Genomic DNA, 25,726 nt, shown 5'->3' with positions numbered 1-25,726 from the left:
TAGCTTATCTTTATTCCAATTTCTGACCAATGAAATTTATTGCAGTTATGATACAGCTTTATGTACTGTAAGTAAAGAGAGAAACCTATCTTAGGATAAGTTATGATTCAGGATGTGCTGACGGAAGTCAAAATGTTGGATGGGAATAATGTTTATGGTTTGTATTCCCTTTTATGCAGTCAAAGAATGATAATAAATATTCATTGTTGCAAAAATTCTCAGTATAGTTTACAAAAGAAGTTGGAGAAAGGTAGGACACTAATAGTGAAAGTTGTTATATTTTAGGTTCTTTAAGAATTAAGCAAGATAAAGTGTTGAAACAGCAAACAGGTTTATTAACTCAGAACAGAAGTAGCCCTAAGGGCTGGTGTGCAGCTATTCATATGGTTAGCCTCTAGGCAGCGACCAATAGGTTTAAAGTAACAGTTTCCCGCCCCAAACCTAATTATCATCCTGGAGACAGCAAGTCTGGCCCTCAGTAACAGCAACCATTACATAACAGAGAAATCTAGGCCATACATTAAGCAAGTGATCAGACATTAAACAAGTAATTTAAAACAGTTATGGCCAATACATTACACCCCTTCCCCCTAAATAGCTCAAAGTCTTAATTGTTTGACATAATGTTGCAGATATTTAGGCAGCCTTCTTGACCGTTCAGAATGTCTAAGCTTTGCAGGGATCTCCCGGTCTACCTGCTTGCCAGCCAGGCTGGGTCAACCAGGGGTCTGAGGTTCAGTGGAGTCAGATTGACTTGAGTCCCTTTGGCCAGCCAGTCCCAGTTGGACCAAACCAAAGTCCAATTGTGCAGGAAAGTCTGCAGGGCTGTCTCTCAGCACAGTTTGCCTGTCCTGGTCAGTGGATACAGTCTGTATGTCTGGGGGAAACTCTTCTACAGCCATCCCCTGTCTCCTTGAGCAGGAGTTCTATCAGAACATGCAAGCTGCTCTGTTGGACCGCTGATGTGGGCCCTGTGTTTGGCCCTCCTTCCATTATATATTCAAGGTGGACAGTATTTAACATTTTATTGTTATGTATATATAGGGGGTTGAGTCTATACATATGTTGCTTATAGTATGTTTTAGGTGTCATGTATGTGTCATGTATGTGTTCCACTTTGAGAGCGGGCAACTAAATTTCATTTTTGATGTGTGCCTTTGTGCCCACAGTAAAAGAAAAATGACAATAAAGATTATCTTCAGTTTGATATGAGACCCTTACTCTTTACTTTTTTTCTTTCATCACCAGACATCTTTTTCCTTATTACCAGAATCCAGTTTATTTTTTTCCTCATCTATGGTGTCCCCATTTTGTTGTGACTGTTCTCATCTATTTCTTTAACAACTGCAGTATTAATGTCTTTTCAAATCCTGCCTGCAAGCAACCCCCCCCCTATATTCCACTTCTCTATTTCTTATCCTCTGTTCTCCATTCCTATTTCAAACCAAGAACACCTCTTCTGGGAGGGTCACCCACAAAAGGGAGAGGGGCCCTATTCTCACATATTTTAGCCCTGCACAGATAACTCCACAACCTTTGGAAGTAGAGCACACTGACCCAGATGCTGCCTCCAGAGGAGACCCTCCATTCATTTGAGCCAGGAAATTGCGTTTGGATCCAGCCATCCACTAGAAAGTCACCATGCAGTGGAACAGATCTTCCCAGATCCTACATCATCCAGATGCCTGTGAAAGCTGCAGATAAAAGAAGGCTTTCTGGATCCATTCCGCCCCCCCATGTAAAGCCTAAGAAAACAACTGGAAAGACTATGAGGGGAAGATGGAAACTCATTGTTAGTTTTTCTTTCTTGCGTTATTTATATTATAATTATCCAGTTGAATGGATTTATGGAGGGGTGGCATTTGGGAGTGGTTAGCACAGCAAGTGCTGAAACCCTTGACTTCTGTCTGGTGAGAGGGAAATATGGGAAGAATGTTTGTATTACCTGCCTTGTAGAAGTAACTGCACACACACACACACACACACACAAACACACACACACAAATTCAGAACCACACTGAGGCTATCCCCTTCACCTACCTCCATGCACAGCTCCCCTAGGCTGGTTCTTGCTTTGTGGCACTAAGGCCTATGTATGCATACCTTCTTGCCAATTCCAATTCCATGGGAGGGCATGCCCTCACTGAGGAGGTAGCAGGAAAGAGATCTCAAAACCTCAAGCCATGATTGGGACTAACAAATGATGCTGCCCAGTAAGGCAGAATATGTTGCACTGGTGGTTTCATTAGTGGGAGTCCTAGGGTTTGCTGTGTGCAATTTAAGAAATATTGATAGTCTGGCTTGCACATTGGCTAACCCTAATTTGATATTACAAACCCTAGATGCACTAAACTAAGAGCTAAGGCAGGTTCAGGAAAATGGGCAGCCAGTAATTATTTACTAAGGCAAAATCATGGCTGTAAAGAATTGTTTGCTTCAACCTGACTGAAAGCTCACCGAAAGTGACATCAAACACCTAAAGATAATTAGCACAGAATAATAATAGGGCACAGATGTAACACTTGATCATGTCACATGATGCTTTTGCTTTTGCGAAGCCAGAGTAGGCTTGGCCTACATGTGACACATCTGGTCCGTGGGTCGCCAGTTTGACACCCCTGCCTTACGATGCCATAAAAAAAGCAATCTTAACCTGCATTGGCAGAAAAAATAATATTACAATTAAGGGAACTCATTATTTTTAATTGATGAAGCCATACCTAGATCATTGTCTCTAGCTCTGTGTGCTATGTTTTAGGACACTGAAAATACTGAACCATAGTAAAAAAAAATTTTTTTAAAAAAGGACTGGAAGGAGAAATGCAGGATGAAAAGTCATAGATATTAAAGGTATTTAGCTACGGAAAGAGAGAACTTTAAAATGATCATGTAGTGTTTGAAAGGCTACCCTGCAGAAAAAGAACTGTGCAGAGACACAAGAAAAGACAACAAGAAACAATGGGTTTAAACTACAAACAAAGTTGATTTTAAATGCACCTTAAGAAAATAAATCCTGATTATGTGAGTTGTTAGATAATGGAACATAATGTTTTAAGAGCCACTGAACTGTCCAAAGGATGTGCTGGAATGCTGTAACAATGGATTTCTGTCCTGATCAGGAGGTTGGCTAGAATCAAAATCCATGCCAAAATCTATTCTATTATTCTTTTATTTTATTCCTACCATCTCCTTCTTTGGGTGAATGTCATCTGTACTTTATCTTGTTTTTTTTAAAAAACAATACAATACAAATAAAGTGATTCATATTAAAAGAAATGGATTTTTTTAAACGTTCAAATATTAATACTCTGTAGTATTCTCTTTGAGTCAACTTTTTTAAGTAATTGCTGACTGATTGGAGAAGCAACATTATCCCTTAATAGGCAGATATTGCAAATGTTCTCTCTCTCTCTCTCTCTGTGTGTGTGTGTGTGTGTCTGTGTGGGCATGCGCACATGCACATGTTCTTTAGCCTTCAAAAGTTTGTCCCCATTATGGAAAGATCTTCTGGAAGAAAATATTTCTCTCAGGAACATTTGATTTGTTTTCTATTTGATTTAAACTACTAGAAAAACAGAAGGGTGAGACTGACTTGAATGACAATATCATATCCTCCAAAGATAACAGAAATACTGTCTTCTTTTTAAAGAACCTGAACCAGAGGTAGGCTGCTTACATGCCTTTTTATTCCATATCTTTATTAGTGATTTCTTATATTTTCTATTAGCAGAATTAACTTGAAATGGATAATTTTATATAAAGGCTTAGCATCATTTTTTTAAAAAAATCAATGAAATAACTTAATTCAAAAATAGTTGCAAGTTTTTCCCCCTTTCCCCTCTCCTTCTCCCTTCTCCCTCTCCTTCTCTATCTTCTCCTTCCCACTCATTCACTTTTCCCTTTCTCTTTCTACTTTTCCTTTCTAGCAACACATTCCCTTTAAAAAAAACATATAGCAAACATTCATCAAATCTGAAGGAAATATTTAAATTCAAAGAAATTAATCCAGTCACAATTATCAGTTACTCAGGATATCAGTGGGTTTATGTGAATGTGATTTATTATTATCTATTTTCCATACTAATGTGGCAGATTTGCTAAAGCTAAACTGAAGTGATTGCATTTGCAAAGAAATGGTTTTACTCATGTATACTAGTTTTGAATTAATCCAATATTGGTAGATATGTGGATATGCCTACATAAACTATAAATTTCCAGATCATCAACTTTTGATATTTTATTAATAGATGCAGTCTATAAAATCTTCAGTATGCCAGAACACAACAAGAATAAAAGAATTCATCCTCCTGGGATTTGGGAATGCTGAAAACTTAAATGTTCTTCTCTTTGTATTATTTATAATCATTTATACTATAACTTTATCTGGGAATCTTCTCATCATTGTATTAGTTGTGACAAAGAAATATCTCCACACTCCTATGTACTTCTTTCTTTCTAATCTATCTTGTTTGGAGATCTGCTACACCTCAGCAATATTACCCAAAATGATGGCCAATTGTCTTACAGGAAAAAAAAGAATATCTTTTTGGGGCTGTATATTACAAATGCAATTCTTCTTTATTCCAGGAGCTACTGAATGTTACCTTTTGGCAGCAATGTCATATGATCGCTATCTAGCCATATGTAGACCCTTGCATTATGTTACACTTATGAATGACAAAACATGTATCTTGTTAGTTTTGATGTCTTGGCTTATAGCATTTCTTCTTATTGAAATTTTGACATCCTTGTTGGCCCAACTCACATTCTGCAAACTATATGAAATTGACCATTTCTTCTGTGATTTCACACCATTAGTACAACTTTCCTGCAATGATACTTGGGTGATTGAAAATGCTTGTTTGATAACATCATCTATAACAATTTTACCTACATTTTTCATAACTGTATCATCTTACACTTTTATCATCAGTGTAATTCTGAAGATTCCATCTGTGGATGGGAGACAAAAGGCATTTTCCACCTGTTCTTCCCATCTCATGGTTGTTTCCATTTTCTATGGATCCTTATTATTTGTATACATTTTACCAGCCACTGGAAAATTCAAAGTTATGAAAAAGGGCTTCTTTTTCTTTTATTCAGCTCTTACCCCCATGGTCAATCCCTTCATTTATTGTCTAAGAAACAAAGAGATAAAAGAAATCCTCAGAAAACTATTCTTCAAGTGTGGGAAATTTTCTGAGTCCCTTTAATATTATTACATGCAATATAAATATGTCCTTCCATTGGATGTGCTGAATATTTACTTTGTATTATACAATTTTTCCTGGCTATTTGAAGACCGCCTCTTTGTGACCACATTTACTACCAATCCCATCAAGTCCTGCAGGAGGGTTATGTTGCAGGCCTTGTATATGAAAACAGTTTCATCTGATAGGACATAGATATGTCTTTTCTACTGTAAGTTCTGTCTTCTGGGACATCATCAGCTCCTCACACAAGCATCCCACCTCTAAGGTGAGATAAGCCCCATCACTCTTAATCTTTCAGAATGGCTTGAAATTGTAACTTTTTTGGAAGCTTAGGGATCCATAAAGATTTATAGGGAGCCTGCACAGAAGACCTAATCTATTTTTATTGATGTTCTTTTCCTACAAACTTGCTTTTATTTATATTTTCATTTTTAACAGCTCCGACATTATTTTAACTCTGCTACCCAGAGTTATGTTCATTGAAATGGGAAGCCATATACAATAAATAAATAAACCTCTCCTATGGATATCACATATATTTTGCTATTTTGAAATAATGAAATATTATTTTTTTAATCCAGCATTGCAGGATGTCATTCTTTAACAATGAAGTTTTATAATTTTACGTCCAGGGTTTGTAAATCAAATTTTTATAAAGAATTAACAAATAGCATGTTCTACCTTCTCATGCTCTGCCATCACAGGTAACTGCCTTTCTTCCTGTTAATAACACCAAATACTAAAATACTAAATACTGACATCCTTTTGACACTAATGTTTATCCAAGGAAACAGATAACTAGTTCAAGTCTGCCTCAAACTCCTTAAGGAAATTCATCTGCTGCCATGCACTCTCAATTTTCTATGTTAGAGAAGTAATGGGTCATTATTTTCCTTGGTAGGAACAGGTAAAATTGTATTGGATGTGCATTATTTCACAGATATGTGTAACAAAGTCTGTTGTTTATTTTAAAAAAAACTGTTTGTTCAAGACACAATTCCATGGATTTCTGATATCTTAAAATTGAGCTGTGCTGTTTGGCATTTTTGGTCTTCGCTGCTGCATTAGTACTGTGACCTTATGCTTCCACTATTGGTCTCATTGATTGTCCAGCTTCTGTATCTGTATTGGCATATCTTAGATACTTGTAACATCTGGTTTCTGTATAATGAATATGAAATAAATTTGTATATAAAAAGTTAAAAGAACTGGAATGGGTATATATGAAGAGTCAACAAAGAGCTTAAAAGTTAATATTCCTTTCTTGCATTTTCTTGGAATTAGTTATGTTGCAAGTTCTGTTCTGAGGATCTGTTTCAGGGTATCATAAAAACATCACTGTCTTAAAAAGCAAAAATGTTTATTTGTTTAAAAGCAATGCCTTTATTTATTTCAGCTACAGATTTTACTTTCTAAAAAAATCATTAATATAATAATTTATCACTTTGTTGTTGTTTTTTTTGAAATTCATGGATGTCACCCAAGTTCCTCAATAAGACAAATGAATACTTTGAAGCTAGATTAAAAAGAAAAAGTCTAACATTTCAATGCTGAATTGGTAGACTTAAGTAGAAAGATTCCCCCTCTTAGTTCTCCAGATACAACTATCCTTCCACTAAGCTGATAGTAATACCAATAGCCATAGCCATAGACTATACTGCTCCATAGTGCTTTACAGCATTCTCTGAGTGGTTTACAATATCAGCATATTGCTCTCAACAAGCTGTGTCCGCATTTTATCAACCTTGGAAGGATAGAAGGCTTGAACTCCAGGATGGAGCTCTGTCAGGATTGAACTCCAGACTGTAGACAGATTTAGTTTGCAATACTGCATTCTACCAGGGCTCTTCACTGATTTCTCACTGGCCAACAGGGGACAGAATATACTCACTAATCCCCTCCAACTGATACTCCCTCTCGATTGCATGCAACCATTCACCTCCAAATGTACAGGTTCACCCAGGTTTCCATCCTAGAAGCAGACTTCCCAGTCATCGTGGGGCACTACCTTCCTCCAGCACTGAGGCTCACTACCCAGTCCTCTACTGAATTTCCAGAATCGCCTCCTTGGGATTGTTTCCAGGCCTCTCCTAAGGGCCAGCTGCAGCCTCCAGGTCTGGTGTCCAACCATCAGTTCTGACTCTCCTCTGTCCACCAGCCCTGCAGCTGCACCTTTGCTATAGCTGATGTTATGGTCCAGCTTTGGATTTTTCCATCTCTACCCTAGTTTCCACTGTTGCCACAGCCACTGTCATTACCACCTTTATTCTCAACGTGGAACCCATGAGGCTCAGCAGAATAGCAGCCAATTCCATCTCTAGCTGTGGCTCTATGTCCAATAGTTTCGGCCCTGGTTATGATCATGGATATGAATCCAGCCCTCCTCTGTATCCACAAGTGCCAGATCCTTGCCCTTGCTGTTACTGAACCAAACTCTTGGACACTGTTGATATTCTTTGTATGGTCAGGCAGGGACATATGGTAGGGCATTCGACAAGAGCACTATAGGGAGAAAGACCCCACTTGCTTTTCTTCAATATTGAGGGAATGTTATTAGGACCCTTACATCAGGCATCCACTCCCATCCAGTATCTTGTTTTGGATCTCCAAAAGTGCCTGTTGAAACCTTGAAGAAGCCTGTGAAGTGGAATGAAAAAGAACTGAAGAGAAATAAAATCCTACTATATTTGAATGAGCTAAGTATTAAAACTGTTAAAATATAAAATTGGTTTATTTGATCAACGTTGCATACATTTACCTGCAAAGGTCTGATAACATTTCACAGACTTTCTTCTGATGACAGGTTGGAAAAAAAAACATTTTATAGTTTTTCACATTATACATTCTTTTATTGTAAATATTTTCTCCAAATGGAATTAATGGACTAGAAGATTAATTATAAATTGCATATGGTTCATACAATTAAAAAAAACATAATTGAAAATTATGTGTTTCATTGAAAATATTATTTTTCTAAAAAAAATGTCTTAACATTTCCAGGTTTTGCTGGAAATATTAAGAAAAAAAGTAGATAGAGATGAGTGAGAAGATAAAAAAGAGCCATTTATTCCCTGCTTGCTCCTTTCTCTTACCTCCTCTAAATTTTCATTTCCACCAGGCAAATTATCTTCTGGAAATATTTTTTTTTTCCTCTTGGGACTATTGTGATTATTTTATCCTTAGTGTAGGTTCATACCATTGAGAACAAAAGAAGGCTACAACTGAGTTGAATGATGATATTTACTACCAATAGCTAATAAAACAATGTCTGTTTCTTTTAAATGGCAATCTGCTACTGCCACAAAGAAGAGGGGTCATGTTATTCACCAAAGCACCAGAGGGCAGGAGAAGAAACAATGGTTAGAAACTGATCAAAGAGAGAAGCAACCTGGAATTAAGGAAAAACCTCCTGACAATGAGGACAATTAACCAGTGGAATAGCTCAGTAGTGGTAACTGTTTAATGATCTTGGAGTCCTAGCCCACAATCACTTGAATATAAGCCAGCAATGTGCTGCAGCTGCCAAAAAGCAAAGGCTGCAGTAACAGAGGAATAGAACTTCATGTGAAGTGTTGGCACACTTTATAATGTCTTGGTAAGACATATTCCAAATGTGGTCTTGTTAAGACCATACTTGGAATATTGCATCCACAATATAAAAAGATGTTGAAAGAGTGCAGAGAAGAACAATAAAGAGGACTAGACAACTGGAGGCTAAAGTCTATAACAAGTTGTAAGGCAACTTGTTGCTAATTCTTTTAGAAGTTTTCTCAAATCATCCTCTGCCTAAATATTTCTTATTATGTCCAATGCATTGTAGTGATCCTACTGCTTCTTCTAAACAATGTGTAGTAAAAACACTCATCCATTTATTCAGGATATGTGCTGTCCAGTAACATGAAATTCAGCTCCAAAGATTCTCCACTGAGCATGGCCATTGGTAGGAATTATGGGAATTAAACTCCACATATCCATTTCAAACCATGTTTGTTTGTTTGTTTAATTCTTGTTATTGTATTGTTAACATAAGTACAACAACATACACCCGCAGAGGGTTTCACATGTTGTCAAGTATGGCAATTTACGATTTTCACCGACCACAAGCCTCTATTAGGACTCTTTACAGTTAACAAACAAACCCCCCAGATTCTGTCCCCAAGAGTCCTGCTCTGGTCCACATTCCTGTCAGCTTATACCTTCAAATTAATACAAAAGCCGGGTAGGAAAATGTGTCACGGAGACAGACTAAGTAGACTCCCCATTACAGAATGAGACCCAGACCCTGCTCTGGGGGGACAAATCCTGGCCATCAATGAACTTCCAGATTGCCCTCTTCAGGTTAAAGACATAGCGTCAGCAACAGCCTCTGACAAACCTCTGAGCAGAGTTTTAGCATGGGTAACTTCGGGCTGGCAAAACCACTGCCCAGGCACCGAATTCCAAGCATTTTACAATAGGAGAAATGAATTATCAACACACCAGGGATGTGTGTTATGGGGAAGCAGGGTAGTAATTCCCGAAAAAACACAGGACCAAAACTCTCTTAAGTTTGCATGAAGGTCATCCTGGCATAGTAAAAATGAAAGCCTTAGCCAGAAGCTATTTGTGGTGGCCAGGCATAGACAGAGACATTGAAAATTATGTTGCAGGCTGCTTCCCATGCCAGCAATCCAGACCAGGACACCCCCACACACCACTACACAAGTGGGAGCACTCACAGAGACCCTGGGCAAGGATACATATAGATTATGCCGGACTCTTCCAAGAGCAGCTGTTCCTCATAGTAGTGGACAGCTATTCAAGGTGGCTAGAGGTCATCCCCATTAGGAGTCTCACCAAAACCAGCACGATACAAGTGCTTAGGGGGCTCTTCGCTATGCACGGTCTCCCAGATGTTATAGTATCAGACAACGGACCGCAATTCACTTCTGCTACTTTCCAGATTTTCATCAAGGCCAACTTAATTAAACACGTCACCACGGCTCCCTTCCGGCCATCTACTAATGGCCTGGCAGAAATTATGGTACAGACTACCAATGACTCTTTGCGGCGTATCATCTCCGGCGACTGGCACCAGCGGCTTGCACAATTCCTGCTCGCACAGCACTCAACCCCTTGCACAGCTACTGGCAAAAGCCTGGCAGAATTACGTTGGGGGCGTCGATTAACAACCAGGCTGGACAGACTGCACCCCGATAGGGTAACTACTGCACCCGAGCTACCACCCCTGCCACGACAATTTAACTCTGGGGATCTTGTCTGGGCCAGGAATTTCGGGCAAGGGGACAAATGGCTGCCAGGGACCATTATTCTGTGCACAGGACCCATTTCTTATCTAGTTGAGGGGGAAGGGGGCTGACAGATGAGGTGACACCTTGACCAGCTAAGGAAAAGAGGACTAAGCAACCCCAGACATGAAGCAGACCCAGTTGCAGCAGACCCTGTTCACATCACCCCCAAAACTGCAGAATCGACATCGCTCAAAGGGAACAGGACCCACCCAGATCCCGAGGAAACGCCAAGCACCCCAGCAAGCCCTGCTACCGCTCCCAACCATCCAGACGATCCCGAACCCGCAGAGACTATCTCCCTCCCCAGGGAGAAAGCTTCGGACCAACCCCTCCGACGCTCCAGCAGAGCAAGGAAACCGCCAGCATACTTGCGAGACTATGTTTGGCTGAAACCCCTAGGGTCAGGCGGAATGAACGTCTGCACACAGCCATTATAATGTAAATAGTTAAATTGTTACTTGTGGGGGGGAAAGGGATGTATTGTATGTAATTATCAACACTGTTCAAAATAAGAAACGCGTGTCAGCTCCCTTTGACAGCTGACAGCCGCACACACGGTTTCCGTTGACAGCTCCACACGCGGCTACAATTGACAGCTGAGTTTGACAGCTGCACACATGGTCCACGCAGATTGGAAGGAGCCAAAATGGCGGGAAGTGTTCTAGGACAGGGATTGGCTAGCCACCCGCTGGCATCCCTATATAAGGGGAGATTGTCCCCTACTTGTTCGTTCCTGTGAGGTAAATAAAACAACTGCTGTGTTAAGCCAGCTGTCCTGCTTTCTTACCAGGAACCCGCCGCGAACACCACGATTTGAATATCCTGTGGTAAAGAAAAAGCAAGTGAACAAACTTTTAGGACATACTGATTTCATGGTAATAACTCTTTAGCATAAAGCTAATGGCCGTCAGAGAGTCTAAGTAGAACACTAAAAATTTTTTTTTATATTTACTAATCCTTGAGATATTATTTTTAAATTAAACTATTTATTTACTTATTTAAGGAATATAATGTTTCTCACTAGAGTAACATCTCAATAATTGGAGGCATTATCAAGAAGTGTAAGAAGAAATTTCATTAGAGTGGCACATATATCTACTGTACAAAGTTTGCCAACATACTTTTTTATTATAAAACTAGCATTTTTATCACAATTACCTGAATCCATTCACCTAGCAACTCTGTAAGGCGACTTGTTGCTAATTCTTTTAGAAGTTTTCTCAAATCATCCTCTGCCTAAATATTTCTTATTATGTCCAATGCATTGTAGTGTTCCTACTGCTTCTTCTAAACAATGTGTAGTAAAAACACTCATCCATTTATTCAGGATATGTGCTGTCCAGTAACATGAAATTCGGCTCCAAAGATTCTCCACTGAGCATGGCCATTGGTAGGAATTATGGGAATTAAACTCCACATATCCATTTCAAACCATGTTTGTTTGTTTGTTTGTTTAATTCTTGTTATTGTATTGTTAACATAACTACAACAACATACACCCGCAGAGGGTTTCACATGTTGTCAAGTATGGCATATAATTAAAATGAATAGAGAAATTGACATGCACATGTTTTAAAATTATTTTTATGAACTTTAATTTGGTATATTGTATTGTGAAATAATAAGAAACGGTAAAATCAAATTTGGGAAAACATTATTTAAGATGATTCACAGAATTTTAAAGACTGAATTAGTGACTAAATTTTCAATAAAGTTCCTTACTTTTATACTTTTATAATTAGACCCTGCTAACCTAAGTCTTTCCTTATACTTAGAGCAGGCATGTCAAACTCACAACGTCACGTGACATCACGTGATTTATCATGACTTTTTCCCCATTGCCGGCAATGGGCTTTTTGTTTGAGTTTTATGTGCTGCAGAAGACCAGGTTCTAAAACCTAGCAGAGAAGTCTGCATGTTATCAGCAATTAGTCAAGTCTCAGCAGAACTCTTTACTCTTTGTGAGTTTTGTTTTTGTTTTCCTCCTTTCACCTCCCTCCCCCAAACCTTCATTTCCATGAGGTCAATAATGTTCTAGAAGCATTTTTTACCCTCTTGGGACCATTCTTGTTATTTTGCACTTAGTATAGCTTCATATCACTGTGAACAAAAGGAGGATGCAACAGAGGTGAACTAAAAGATAGCCTGCCAAGATTTAGTAAAACATTGTCTGTTTCTTTTGAAATGTCACATCCTGGAAAACTAAGGATAAGGATAAAGATAAGTTAGTTAATTGGTTAAAAATAACTGGACAGTGGAACTACATTTGAAAACAAGAACCATAAGTATTCTTCTTATATTTGTTTTTCATTTCATTATTAATATTTCCTGTAAGCAGAAATAATACTTAGAAAACATTTCTTGTTATTTAAGTATTTAAGCTCAGAATTTTTAAAATAGCAAAATTTACAATGAAATTAATAATTTTCATGTTTCTTAATTGTTAATATTTTAATAGCATATTTTTTATATTATATATTATTAATGTTAATATCTTACTAGCATATATTCCAATAGGAATACTTCCCCCCCCCCCGCTCGCTTTAAATCCAACACATATGCAATTTGTAAATAATCTGGTCCATTAATTCCATTTGGGTGAAATATTTCCAAACAAAGAAATCAACGTAGTCCTGACTAACAGTTTGTCATAACTTTAGTTGGTCTTATCTGAATGTTCTACATTTTTTGTGTGGAATCTATGCAATTTTTGCTATAATTCATGAAAAGTGAATATATGTACAAAAATAGTTTCACAAAATTCAACAAGTTCTGACTTTATACAAAACTGATAAGATATTTCAGTACGCTTATATGGTCCATATGCTTCCAGATAATTAATGCCTGATGTCTTATTAATAGATGCAGCTTGAAAAATCTTCAGAATGGCAGAATACATCAAGGATAAAAGAGTTCATCCTTCTTGGATTTGGAAACACTAAAAACTTTAATCCTCTCCTCTTCATATTATTTCTAATAATTTATACTGTAACATTATCTGGGAACCTTCTCATAATTACATTGGTTGTGCTGGAAAAGCATCTCCACACCCCTATGTACTTCTTCCTTGCTAATCTTTCCTATTTGGAGATATGCTACACTTCAGTTATAATACCTAAAATGCTGGCCACTTTTCTTTCTGGAAAGAAAACAATTTCTCTTTGGGGCTGTATTTTACAGATGCATTTCTTTTGCACTCTGGCAGCTACAGAGTGTTACCTCTTGGCAGCAATGTCATATGACTGTTATTTAGCCATATGTAGACCCTTACATTATGTCCTTATTATGAACAACAAAACATGTATCTTGCTAGTTACAATATCTTGGATAAATGGTTCATTTCTTATCACAATTTTAACATCCTTGCTGACACAACTCACATTCTGTAGTCAATATATAATTGACCATTTCTTTTGTGATTTCACACCCCTGGTAAGACTTTCTTGCAGTGACACTTGGATGATTGAAAGTGTTGCTTTGATAACATCATCTATAGGACTTCTATCTACATTTTTCATAACGGTTTCATCCTATGCACTTATTATTAGAGCAATTCTGAAAATACCATCTGTGGATGGGAGAAAAAAGGCATTTTCCACTTGTTCTTCCCATCTGACTGTAGTTTCTATTTTTTATGGATCCTTAATGTTTGTTTACATTTTGCCAACCAATGGAAAATTTGAAGATATGAAAAAGGGCTTTTCTTTTGTATATTCTGTTCTTACCCCCATTGTCAATCCCTTCATTTACACTCTACGAAATAAAGACATAAAAGAAATCCTTAGAAAAGAATTCTTCAAATATGGGAAATTTTCTGAATTTCATTAATATCAAGAGATACAGTTTGAAAACATTTCCATTGTACATATTTAATGATTCTATTTAAAATGATTTCTAGAAACAATTTTCCCCTTAGGCATAAATATATTAATTTATTTACTATTGGATAAATAAATATTCAGTAAATTTCTATTCAATCCAGTTGTACCTCTTTTGGTTCCTTTGGTTCATGGGATATTGCTTTTTAACAATAACATTTTTGCAATTTGTCACCTGTTAATTTCAAACCACTGCATTATGAAGTATTAATGAGTAACAGGTTCAACCTTCATTGATTATATATCACAGAAAACTGCATCTATTGTACTTGATATCATAGTAATACTAGTCTCTTTATCACATTATTGGGTATTTAAGGAGACTATCATTTCTTCCCTGTGGGTTTTTTCCTTTCTTTCTTTCTTTTGCTCTTAAAGCTTTAGAATTGGATTCTAATGTGTTTTAAGAAAATTCTGCTAGATTGAGATGTGACAGCAATGATTTGCCAGTTTTCAGTCCAAGGTGCTGACTAACAAAGACCTACTTTGAATAATTTACCTCTTTCTGGCCTCTCTTAATTTTCAACTGACAGCTGCTTTCCTTTCTATAAAAAGAACATAATGAGTGGAACAATTGAGAGAAGGAAAAAAGTAGCAATCAAAATTCAATAAAAACACGGTTACGGTTTATCTTTTTTCCATGTATTATTTTATTTTTATTATTTTTCATCTGTTGAATTAGACAAGTGATATTTAAGAGCTGTTGAGAAGTTTGTGGAGGTAAACCTGGAGCACATGGACCTGCAATCACAGGCTGTTACTTTTGATATGTGGCACAACCCTGGAACAGCAATATGATAAAAATGATAATTCAAGTGCAGATGACAAAGAGCTGGAGGCAGTGGTGGGATTCCAATATGCGAAAAACTGGTTCTCTGTGTGGATGCCACTTCTAGAAGTCCATTCTGGGTGTGGGCAACAAAAAAATAGCTACTGGTTCTGCCAAAGTGCTGCAAACGGGCTGAATTCCACCACTGCTGGAGGGTAGCAAACACCTTAGATACCAACAAGGGGTCCCTGACAAGCTATAATAATAGCCCAAACCCAAAAAGATTAACTTCAACAGGGACAAATGAAGAGTTTTTACACAGGTAAGAAGATAATAAAATCCAAGAGTGCAGGTTCATGATAAAGAACCACATTACACAGCATTGCATGTGAAAAGGACCTGGGTACTTTAGTGCTTTGTAAGCTGAATATGAGCCAATGATGAGTCACAGCTGCAAAAATAAACAAACAAACAAACAAACAAACAAACAAGAAAGCCATTTGAATTTGCATTGACAAAAATAGAGTATCATGATCAAGAGCTGTTAATTAGGACTTCTGGGTGGCAAGGGACTTCCGGGTGGCAAGGCTCCGTCAATGGCGGTTATTTCTGACCGTCAGCCCCATTGTTCTGTTTGAATCGCAAAAACAGCGACAATCAGCTGTTTTGCAGTTTGGGAATCCTCCCTTTGGGAGAAGAGGGGAGGGTGTGCATTCAGGTAGAGGTAGAGCTCTCCTAGACCCCCAGAATTATTAATCTGGGGGTCGAAGGGTGAGAGCTCCCTCGGAGCCTGAATTAGATCCAGACTCGGGGACTCCTCTGTTTTAAGGTTTTAAAACAGAGCAGGACGCTGCAACCATCCCTGCACTCAATATTGTACTTTGGATTACTTGGACACAGGCAGAGCTGAGCAGGAGAATATTGAAATAGCAAGTATATGATCTTTAACTCCAGTTTAACTTAAAAGAAGGGGAGGAAGATACTGCCGGATTAAATTTTCTGGAGAAAGTGGGAAGAATAAAAAAAATGAGGAAAATAATATAAAAGATCAAGGAGGAAGACATCAAGTGGATTTTTAAACTTGTAAAAGACTTTGTTAAAACATTTGAAGTTGGTTTAAAAGAGATTTAAAAGATTTGGATATTTAACAGCTAAGCAACAAATTTGCAACTTGGGCAGAAAAGTGAAAGTGAGAAAATAAAGTTAATTGGGTGTTAAAATGGCTTCCAAACCACCTAGATTTACTGTTTCTAAAAGTGCGGGGGCATCACCAGTTCAACAATCTGGACTTCAGACATTGATCCCACCCCCTGCAGCACCTACACCCACATTAACACTAAAAGATTGAAAAGATGGTCTAAAACTTCAATCTGAACAAATATCTGAGCAAATGGCAGAGCTCATTAATGAGAAAAATAAGGAAATACGAGAGGATATTTTGCTGGCATTTCAGGGACTGACAGTTTGTATTGAGAGTCTGGATGAATGTGTGGAAGAAGTTAAGCAAAGCAATTTGATATTGGAGGCTAAAATATGTGAAGCTGAGAATAAAATGGATAAAATTGATGATGAGGTGGTAATGATACAATATAGAGACGTGGAGTTTGCCTTGAGGATAAGAGGTTTGAAAGAAAATCCACAAGAAAATTTGGAAGAGATACTGGCAAAAGCTGTGGTGCCTATTTTGGGTTGGCGTGCTGAAGATTTTATATTGGAAATAGATAAAATATTTCGTGTCAACTTCTGGATTGCTAGGCAAAGAAAATTACCAAGAGATGTGGTTGTTTATTTTACAAAGAGAACAATTAGAAATGTGATTATTCAAGCCTTTTATAATAACAGATTTAAAGTGGCTGATCAAGAGGTCTTAATTTTGAAAGAAATTCCACCAAGAATTTTAAGAAAAAGGAAAGAGTTTGTTTTTCTGACAGATGAATTAAAAAAACAACAGATCCAGTTTAGATGGGAGATACCTACTGGGATAGTGGTGAATTATGCTGGTACAAGATAGCATCTTAATACAGTTCTGAAGGCACAAGACTTTTATTGTAACATATTGAAAGCAGACCCACTGCCATCCCCAGAATTTAAAAGAGGGAAGGAAGAAGGAGTTCGACAGATACAATCGGAAGGTATTCAGTGAGGTGAAGAAACCACCTCGCTGATTCCAAAAGAAGTACAGCAAACTCTGGAAATTGTGCAGCCCTTGGCCCCATTAGAAGAATCAAAGGCTCAAAGAATGACACGGGCTGCAACCAGATAAAAGGAACAACAACAACAGCAATAGAAACAGTATCCTACAATTACAACTCAAGAATCTAATAGTGAAGCAGTGGGAGGAGTGAGACCAAAGAAGCAGATGCTTTTGGATCTGCAAGATACGCTTCGAAAGCTTCAAGTCACAAAAGATGGCGACAAAGTTTCTAATATGGAATGTTAATGGTTTAAACTCACCGCAAAAGAGAAAGAAAATATTTCAGTATTTGAAACAATCTAAAAATGATGTTATATGTTTGCAGAAAACGCATATCTGTGTATCTGATTAAAAATGTTTGATAAATTCCAGACTGGGTATACAATTTATAGCATCTGCTCCAGAAAAGAAAAATGGTGTAGTTATTTATGTGAAGAAGACTTTAACAGCTAACCTAATTGAAGCAGATAAACAAGGAAGATATATTATAATTGAACTTTTAATAGAAGGGAAGAAAATACTTTTAATCGGATTATATGCACCTAATCAACAACAAGGAGAATTTTACAAACTTCTACATAATAAAATAATTGAATGGGATTATAAATCGTGTATTTTAATGGGAGATTGGAATGGAGTGCTGGACACACAGAAAAATAAAAAGGACCTTTTAAAAGTACTCCAAATCATGCTAGATTACCTAAATCATTTTTCGATATGAAAGATGATTTGGAACTGAGAGATGTTTGGAGAGAATGAAATGTGGAAGAAAGGGATTTTACTTTTTTTTCTGATAGACATCAATCTTTTTCCAGGATTGACTTTGTATTAACTACTAATGATTTTTTTCTAGGGTTAAGAAGATTAAGATATGTCCAAGAACTTTATCAGATCACAGTCCAGTATGGATGGAATTGGACCAGGGGAAGGGAGATAGGAGATCCTGGAGATTAAATGAAAATTTGTTTAGATATGAGGAAAATGTGGAAGAATGTAAAAAAAACAAATGATTTTTTTTACTATAAATATGCATAAGGGTACTCCAATTGAAATGGTCTGGGACGCAAGTAAAGCTTATATGAGAGGAGTTTTATTATATTTGAATAATAAACATAGACGTAGATTGGAATATAAGTGTAAGGAGCTAGAGGAGGAAATAAAGATGAAAGAGAGGGCTTTTATTTTGAACCCATCTAACAAGAGGGTGAAAGAAGCAATTAATTTGTTAAGAGAGCAGTTTAACATGCTGATGGCAGATCAAGTGGCAACTAATTTACGATATGCTAAACATAATACCTTCTACAATGGTAATAAACCAGATAGGTGGCTAGCTTATCTGTTAAGGAAAAAACAAAAATCACGTAATATAGATAAGATAGAATGTAAGAGTAAAGAGGTGTTTCAGCAAAATCTTATTAAAAAGGCTTTTGTTGAATTTTATTCCAAATTACCCCTTCATGGATTACTGCCTTGTCGTGGCGAAGGGGCTTGCGTAATTCAATGAAGCTATGAGCTATGCCGTGCAGGGCCACCCAAGACGGACAGGTCATAGCAGAGAGTTCTGACAAAACGTGATCCACTGGAGAAGGAAATGGCAACCCACTCCAGTATCTTTGCCATGAAAACCCTATGGACAGTACCAAAAGGCAAAATGATATGACGCTGGAAGATGAGCCCCTCAGGTCGGAAGGCGTCCAATATGCTACTGAGGAAGAGCAGAGGGCTAGTACTAGTAGCGCCAGAAAGAATGAAGCAACTGGGCCAAAGCCGAAAGGACGCTCAGCTGTGGATATGTCTGGTGGTGAAAGGAAAGTCCGATGCTGTAAAGATTTTTTCTCCATAGGAACCTGGAATGTAAGATCCATGAATCAAGGCAAGCTGGACGTGGTCAAACAAGAGATGACAAGACTGAACATCGACATCTTAGGTATCAGCGAACTAAAATGGACAGGAATGGGTGAATTTAATTCAGATGACCATCAGGTATACTACTGCGGGCATGAATCCCTCAGAAGAAATGGAGTAGCCTTCATAGTCAATAAAAGAGTAAGAAAAGCAATACTGGGATACAATCCTCAAAATGACAGAATGATCTCAGTTCGAATCCAAGGCAAACCATTCAATATCACAGTAGTCCAAGTCTATGCCCAAACCACCGGTGCTGAAGAGGATGAAATTGACCGGTTCTATGAAGCCCTACAGCACCTTATAGAACTAACACCAAAAAATGATGTCCTTATCATCATGGGGGATTGGAATGCTAAAGAAGGAAGCCAAAAGATAACCGGAATAACAGGCAAGTTTGGCCTTGGAGTACAAAATGAAGCAGGGCACAGGCTGATAGAATTTTGTCAAGAGAATACGATGGTCATAGCAAACACTCTTTTCCAACAACCCAAGAGACGGCTCTACACATGGACATCACCAGACGGTCAACACAGAAATCAGATTGACTATATGCTCTGCAGCCAAAGATGGAGAAGCTCTATACAGTCAGTAAAAACAAGACCAGGAGCTGACTGTGGCTCAGACCATGAGCTTCTTGTTGCAAAGTTTAGGCTTAAACTGAAGAAAGTAGGGAAAAACACTAGGCCAGTCAGGTATGAATTAAATCATATCCCTGTTGAATATACAGTAGAGGTGACAAATAGATTTAAGGAATTACATCTGATAGACAGGGTGCCTGAAGAACTATGGACAGAGGTTCGCAACATTGTACAAGAGGTAGCAACCAAAACCATCCCAAAGAAAAAGAAATGCAAGAAAACAAAATGGCTGTCTGAGGAAGCTTTGCAAATAGCTGAGGAAAGGAGGGAAGCAAAAGGCAAGGGAGAAAAAGATACGCCCAATTGAATGCAGAATTCCAGAGAATAGCTAGAAGAGATAAGAATGCCTTCTTAAATGAACAGTGCAAAGAAATAGAAGAAAACAATAGAATAGGGAGGACCAGAGATCTTTTCAAGAAAATTGGAGAGATGAAGGGAACATTCAATGCAAAAATGGGCATGATAAAGGACCAAAATGGCAGGGACCTAACAGAGGTAGAAGAGATTAAGAAGAGATGGCAAAATTACACAGAAGAACTATACAAGAATGAGCTTAACGTCCCTGATAATCACAATGAGGTGGTCACTGACCTCGAGCCAGACATCCTAGAATGTGAAGTGAAGTGGGCCTTAGAAAAGCTGAGCAACAACAAAGCTAGTGGAGGTGACAGTATTCCAGCTGAGCTATTCAAAATCTTAAAAGACGATGCAGTAAAAGTGCTACACTCAATTTGTCAGCAAATTTGGAAAACTCAACAGTGGCCACAGGATTGGAAAAGATCAGTTTACATTCCAATTCCAAAGAAAGGCAGTGCCAAAGAATGTTCAAACTATCGCACCATTGCACTCATTTCTCATGCTAGTAAAGTTATGCTTAAAATCCTACAAGCTAGACTTCAGCAGTATGTGGATCGAGAACTACCAGAAGTACAGGCAGGATTTCGAAGAGGCAGAGGAACTAGAGATCAAATTGCCAACATATGCTGGATCATGGAGAAAGCTAGAGAGTTCCAGAAAAACATCTACTTCTGCTTCATTGACTATGCTAAAGCCTTTGATTGTGTGGATCATAACAAACTGTGGCAAGTTCTTAAAGAGATGGGAGTACCAGAACATCTTATTTGTCTCTTGAGAAACCTATATTCGGGCCAAGAAGCAACAGTGAGAACTGGACACGGAACCACTGATTGGTTCAAAATTGGGAAAGGAGTCCGGCAAGGCTGTATACTGTCGCCTTGCCTATTTAACTTATATGCAGAGCACATCATGAGAAAGGCAGGGCTAGATGAATCAAAAGTTGGAATTAAGATTGCTGGAAGAAATATCAACAAGCTAAGATATGCAGATGATACCACTCTAATGGCAGAAAGTGAAGAGGAACTGAAGAGTCTCTTGTTGAGAGTGAAGAAGGAGAGTGCAAAAGTTGGGTTGAAACTAAACATTAAGAAAACCAAGATCATGGCATCCGGCCCTCTCAATTCCTGGCAAATAGATGGGGAAGAAATGGAGGTAGTGACAGATTTTATTTTCCTGGGCTCCAAGATCACTGCAGATGGGGACTGTAGTCAAGAAATTAAAAGACGCTTGCTCCTCGGGAGGAAAGCCATGGCAAATCTAGACAGCACACTAAAAAGCAGAGACATCACCCTGTCAACAAAAGTGCGTATAGTCAAGGCTATGGTCTTCCCAGTTGCAATGTATGGCAGTGAAAGTTGGACCATAAGAAAGGCTGAGCGCAAAAGAATTGAGGCCTTTGAACTATGGTGCTGGAGAAGACTCCTGTGAGTCCCTTGGACTGCAAGGCGATCAAACTGGTCAGTCCTAGAGGAGATCAACCCTGACTGCTCTTTAGAAGGCCAGATCCTGAAGCTAAAACTCAAATACTTTGGCCACCTAATGAGGAGGAAGGACTCACTGGAGAAGAGCCTAATGCTTGGAAAGATTGAGGGCAATAGAAGAAGGGGACGACAGAGAATGAGGTGGCTGGATGGAGTTACTGAAGCAGTAGGCATGAGCTTAAATGGACTCCAGAAGATGGTAGAGGACAGGAAAGCCTGGAGGAACATTGTCCATAGGGTCGTGATGGGTCGGACACGACTTCGCAACTAACAACAACAACAACAATTCCAAATTATATGCTAGGGATATAATCCGAGGTTTAGATACAGATAGGTATTTACAAGAAGTGAATATCCCTATACTTACACAAGAACAAAGGAAAGGGATGAATCAACTGATAACTGCTGAAGAAATTATTTTAGCAATTAAATATCTAAAAGTGGATAAGGCACCTGTAACAGATGGTTTGACAGCCATTTATTATAAAAACTTACAATTAGAGTTGGTGGAACCTTTAAAAGAATTATTTAGAACAATTCAATCTGGGGGAGAAGTGCCTCCATCATGGAAAACAGCATTTATAGCATTGATTCCAAAGGAAGATCAAGATCTTACCCAATCTAAAAATTACAGACCAATATTGAGGGAATGTTATTAGGACCCTTACATCAGGCATCCACTCCCATCCAGTATCTTGTTTTGGATCTCCAAAAGTGCCTGTTGAAACCTTGAAGAAGCCTGTGAAGTGGAATGAAAAAGAACTGAAGAGAAATAAAATCCTACTATATTTGAATGAGCTAAGTATTAAAACTGTTAAAATCAAAAGGGAGAAATATAAAATTGATTTATTTGATCAATGTTGCATACATTTACCTGCAAAGGTCTGACAACATTTTACAGACTTTCTTCTGATGACAGGTTGAAAAAAAAACATTTTATAGTTTTTCACATTATACATTCTTTTATTGTAAATATTTTCTCCAAATGGAATTAATGGACTAGAAGATTAATTATAAATTGCATATGGTTCATACAATTAAAAAAAACATAATTGAAAATTATGTGTTTCATTGAAAATATTATTTTTCTAAAAAAAATGTCTTAACATTTCCAGGTTTTGCTGGAAATATTAAGAAAAAAAGTAGATAGAGATGAGTGAGAAGATAAAAAAGAGCCATTTATTCCCTGCTTGCTCCTTTCTCTTACCTCCTCTAAATTTTCATTTCCACCAGGCAAATTATCTTCTGGAAATATTTTTTTTTCCCTCTTGGGACTATTGTGATTATTTTATCCTTAGTGTAGGTTCATACCATTGAGAACAAAAGAAGGCTACAACTGAGTTGAATGATGATATTTACTACCAATAGCTAATAAAACAATGTGTTTCTTTTAAATGGCACATTCTTGGGAGAATTATTTCTTATGACAACTGGAACATTAGAACTTTAGCTTTTAAATCAAGAATCATAGGTATTCTCCTTATGTATCTTTTTTTTTTTAAAAAAAAATCACTATTATTATATTTTTACCTTTTCGATCAACAGAAATAAACTAGAAAGGTATTTTTTTTATTATTTCAAGATTTAAGCTCAGAAAGTTTTTAAATGTAATATTTTCAATGAAATGCATAATTTTCAATTATGGTGTTTAACTGCACGACACAAGTGCAATTTGTAAATAACTGAGTATATTAATTCCATTTGCAGGAAATATTTACAATAAAAGAAATCAACATAGTCCTGGCTATCAGTTCTTCATAATTTCTGTGGGCCTTAAGTGAATGTGACTTGATGTGGAGGAAGCTCTATGTTTTTTCTGGAATTAAATGCAAATTTTGCTGCATCCCGTGGAAAATGAATATATATTTAAATGTTTCTTTTCATGCATTACAGTAAGTTATATAGGAACCTACATGCACCATAAATTACAAAATCAGCAACATTTGACATTTTGCTAATAGATGAAGTTTGAAAACCGTTCAGAATGGCAGAACACAACAAGGATAAAAGAGTTCATCCTTCTTGGATTTGGGAATACTGAGAACTTGGACACTATTTTCTTCTTATTATTTTTAATCTTTTATACTGTAACACTGTCTGGAAACCTTCTCATAATTATATTGGTTATGATGGAGAAGCATCTTCATACTCCTATGTACTTTTTCCTTTCTAATCTAGCCTGTTTGGAAATCTGCTACACCTCAACAATAATACCTAAAATGCTGGCCATTTTTCTCTCTGGAAAGAAAACAATTTCTCTTTGGGGCTGTATTTTACAGATGCATTTCTTTTCCACTTTGGGAGCTACTGAATGTTATCTTTTGGCAGCAATGTCTTACGATCGTTATCTAGCCATATGTAGACCCTTGCATTATGTCACACTTATGAATGACAAAACATGTATTTTGCTGGTTTTAACATCAGGGATAATAGGATTTGTGCTTATCAGTGTTTTGACATCCTTGTTGACACAACTCACATTCTGTAATCAATACAAAATTGACCATTTCTTTTGTGATTTCACACCCTTAATACGTCTTTCTTGCAGTGACACTTCAGTGATTGAAAGAGTTGCTTTGATAACATCATTTTTAGGAATTATACCTACATTTTTCATAACTGTCTCATCTTACGCTTTTATCATCCAAGCAATTATGAAAATCCAATCTGTGAATGGGAGACAAAAGGCATTTTCCACCTGTTCTTCCCATTTCACTGTAGTCTCCATTTTCTATGGCTCCTTAATGCTTGTCTACATTATGCCAACAACTGGAAAATTCAGAGATATGAATAAGAGCTTCTCTTTTCTATATTCCATTCTAACCCCTATGGTCAATCCCTTTATTTACAGTTTGAGAAACAGAGAGATAAAGATAATCATTAGAAACATTCTGTGCTAAGAAGGTTTTTTGGGAAATAATTATGTATGTGTGTTTGTGTTCCCACAAATTTGTGTGTCTGTGTGTGTTTATTTGTCTTTGAGTCAATCTTGACTCCTGGTAACTATAGGACTAGAAATAATGGTTTCCCAATCTTTAACCATATCCCCAAAATACTTCTCAATAAATATTGATATATAACATACAGTAAATATCCTTCCAATTATAGTTGGATTCAGTTGTATGGATAAATGATTTTTATTTACAATGAATTGGATCACCAGCATTTGGGATACCTTCTTGCCTTTAGCAATTTAAATTACTAGAATGGGCTTATTTTCATGATGAGAGGGTTTTATGATTCTGAGTTAACATTCTTTCCTATTCATTTCTATTTCAGAATTAGTATAACATTCTTCACTATCAAATAGGTACAGAAATACAGGTACCTAATAAAAATGTAATTTCTCCTTTCACTGGAGAGACAGAAATAGAGGAAACTATTTCCCTGCCCTGTTGACATTGAAATTGGAGCTTTTCATACACTAATACAATCCTAAACAGGCACTTAATCTACTTCTATACAGGTTTTTTTCCTGTCTCTTTTGTAGATAACTTTTACAGAAAGGAAATAAAGAGCAAAAATGTTTCTTTATTTTTTGGTTTCTTAAAGTTTGTAAAATATCTTTTATTAAAAAACAAGTCAAATACAATATAAAATAAACATAATTAATGATTTTATTTTTGTTGGTGAATCTTCATTTGAATATTAAAGCATCTGAGAATTCCAAATGAAATTGAACAGTCACATGGTGTCACATACCATTACACATATGGTAAATAGGTTTCTTAGAAGTTTCTTTCCTTGATATTGTAAAATTAAATACTGAGTAATTCTTTCATTAGCTGGAAAAGATTCAGTATTCATAACTTTCATGTCAGTAAGCTCAGTAAGAATTTTTTTTCTTAATGAAGCTTCAAGCAGATATCAAGTGAGGCATTATGTACAATACAAAAAAGTTTCAGAAACAGAATGGATTATTATATTATGTAAAAACTTTGCAAATATTAAGAAATGTGTATGAATTTGAAAATTCTATTTTTTTTAAAAAAAATAC

General features: G+C 37.0%; 3 protein-coding genes across 3 annotated transcripts; all 3 read left to right on the top strand.

The window, feature by feature from the left end:
• Positions 1-4,247: 4,247 nt before the first annotated feature.
• LOC308678848 (olfactory receptor 6C74-like) lies at positions 4,248-5,213 on the top strand (the record flags this gene model as incomplete). Its single annotated transcript, XM_081346079.1, has 1 exon — positions 4,248-5,213. The coding sequence occupies one exon, from the start codon at positions 4,248-4,250 to the stop codon at positions 5,211-5,213; it is 966 nt and encodes a 321-aa protein (XP_081202205.1).
• A 4,876-nt stretch (positions 5,214-10,089) lies between these two features.
• LOC308678847 (olfactory receptor 6C75-like) lies at positions 10,090-14,332 on the top strand (the record flags this gene model as incomplete). Its single annotated transcript, XM_081346078.1, has 2 exons — positions 10,090-10,413; positions 13,367-14,332. 2 exons carry the CDS (start codon positions 10,090-10,092, stop codon positions 14,330-14,332), a joined length of 1,290 nt encoding a protein of 429 aa, XP_081202204.1.
• A 9,358-nt stretch (positions 14,333-23,690) lies between these two features.
• Positions 23,691-24,629, top strand: LOC308678846 (olfactory receptor 6N1-like; the record flags this gene model as incomplete). Its single annotated transcript, XM_081346077.1, has 1 exon — positions 23,691-24,629. One exon carries the CDS (start codon positions 23,691-23,693, stop codon positions 24,627-24,629), a length of 939 nt encoding a protein of 312 aa, XP_081202203.1.
• Between the last annotated feature and the right edge of the window lie 1,097 nt (positions 24,630-25,726).

Source organism: Vipera berus (genome assembly GCF_964194415.1).
Source record: "Vipera berus genome assembly, chromosome: Z".
In the NCBI taxonomy this organism is placed as follows: domain Eukaryota; kingdom Metazoa; phylum Chordata; class Lepidosauria; order Squamata; family Viperidae; genus Vipera; species Vipera berus.
The sequence above is the reverse complement of the archived record's forward strand: the minus strand, read 5'-3'. Positions and strand labels throughout refer to the sequence as shown.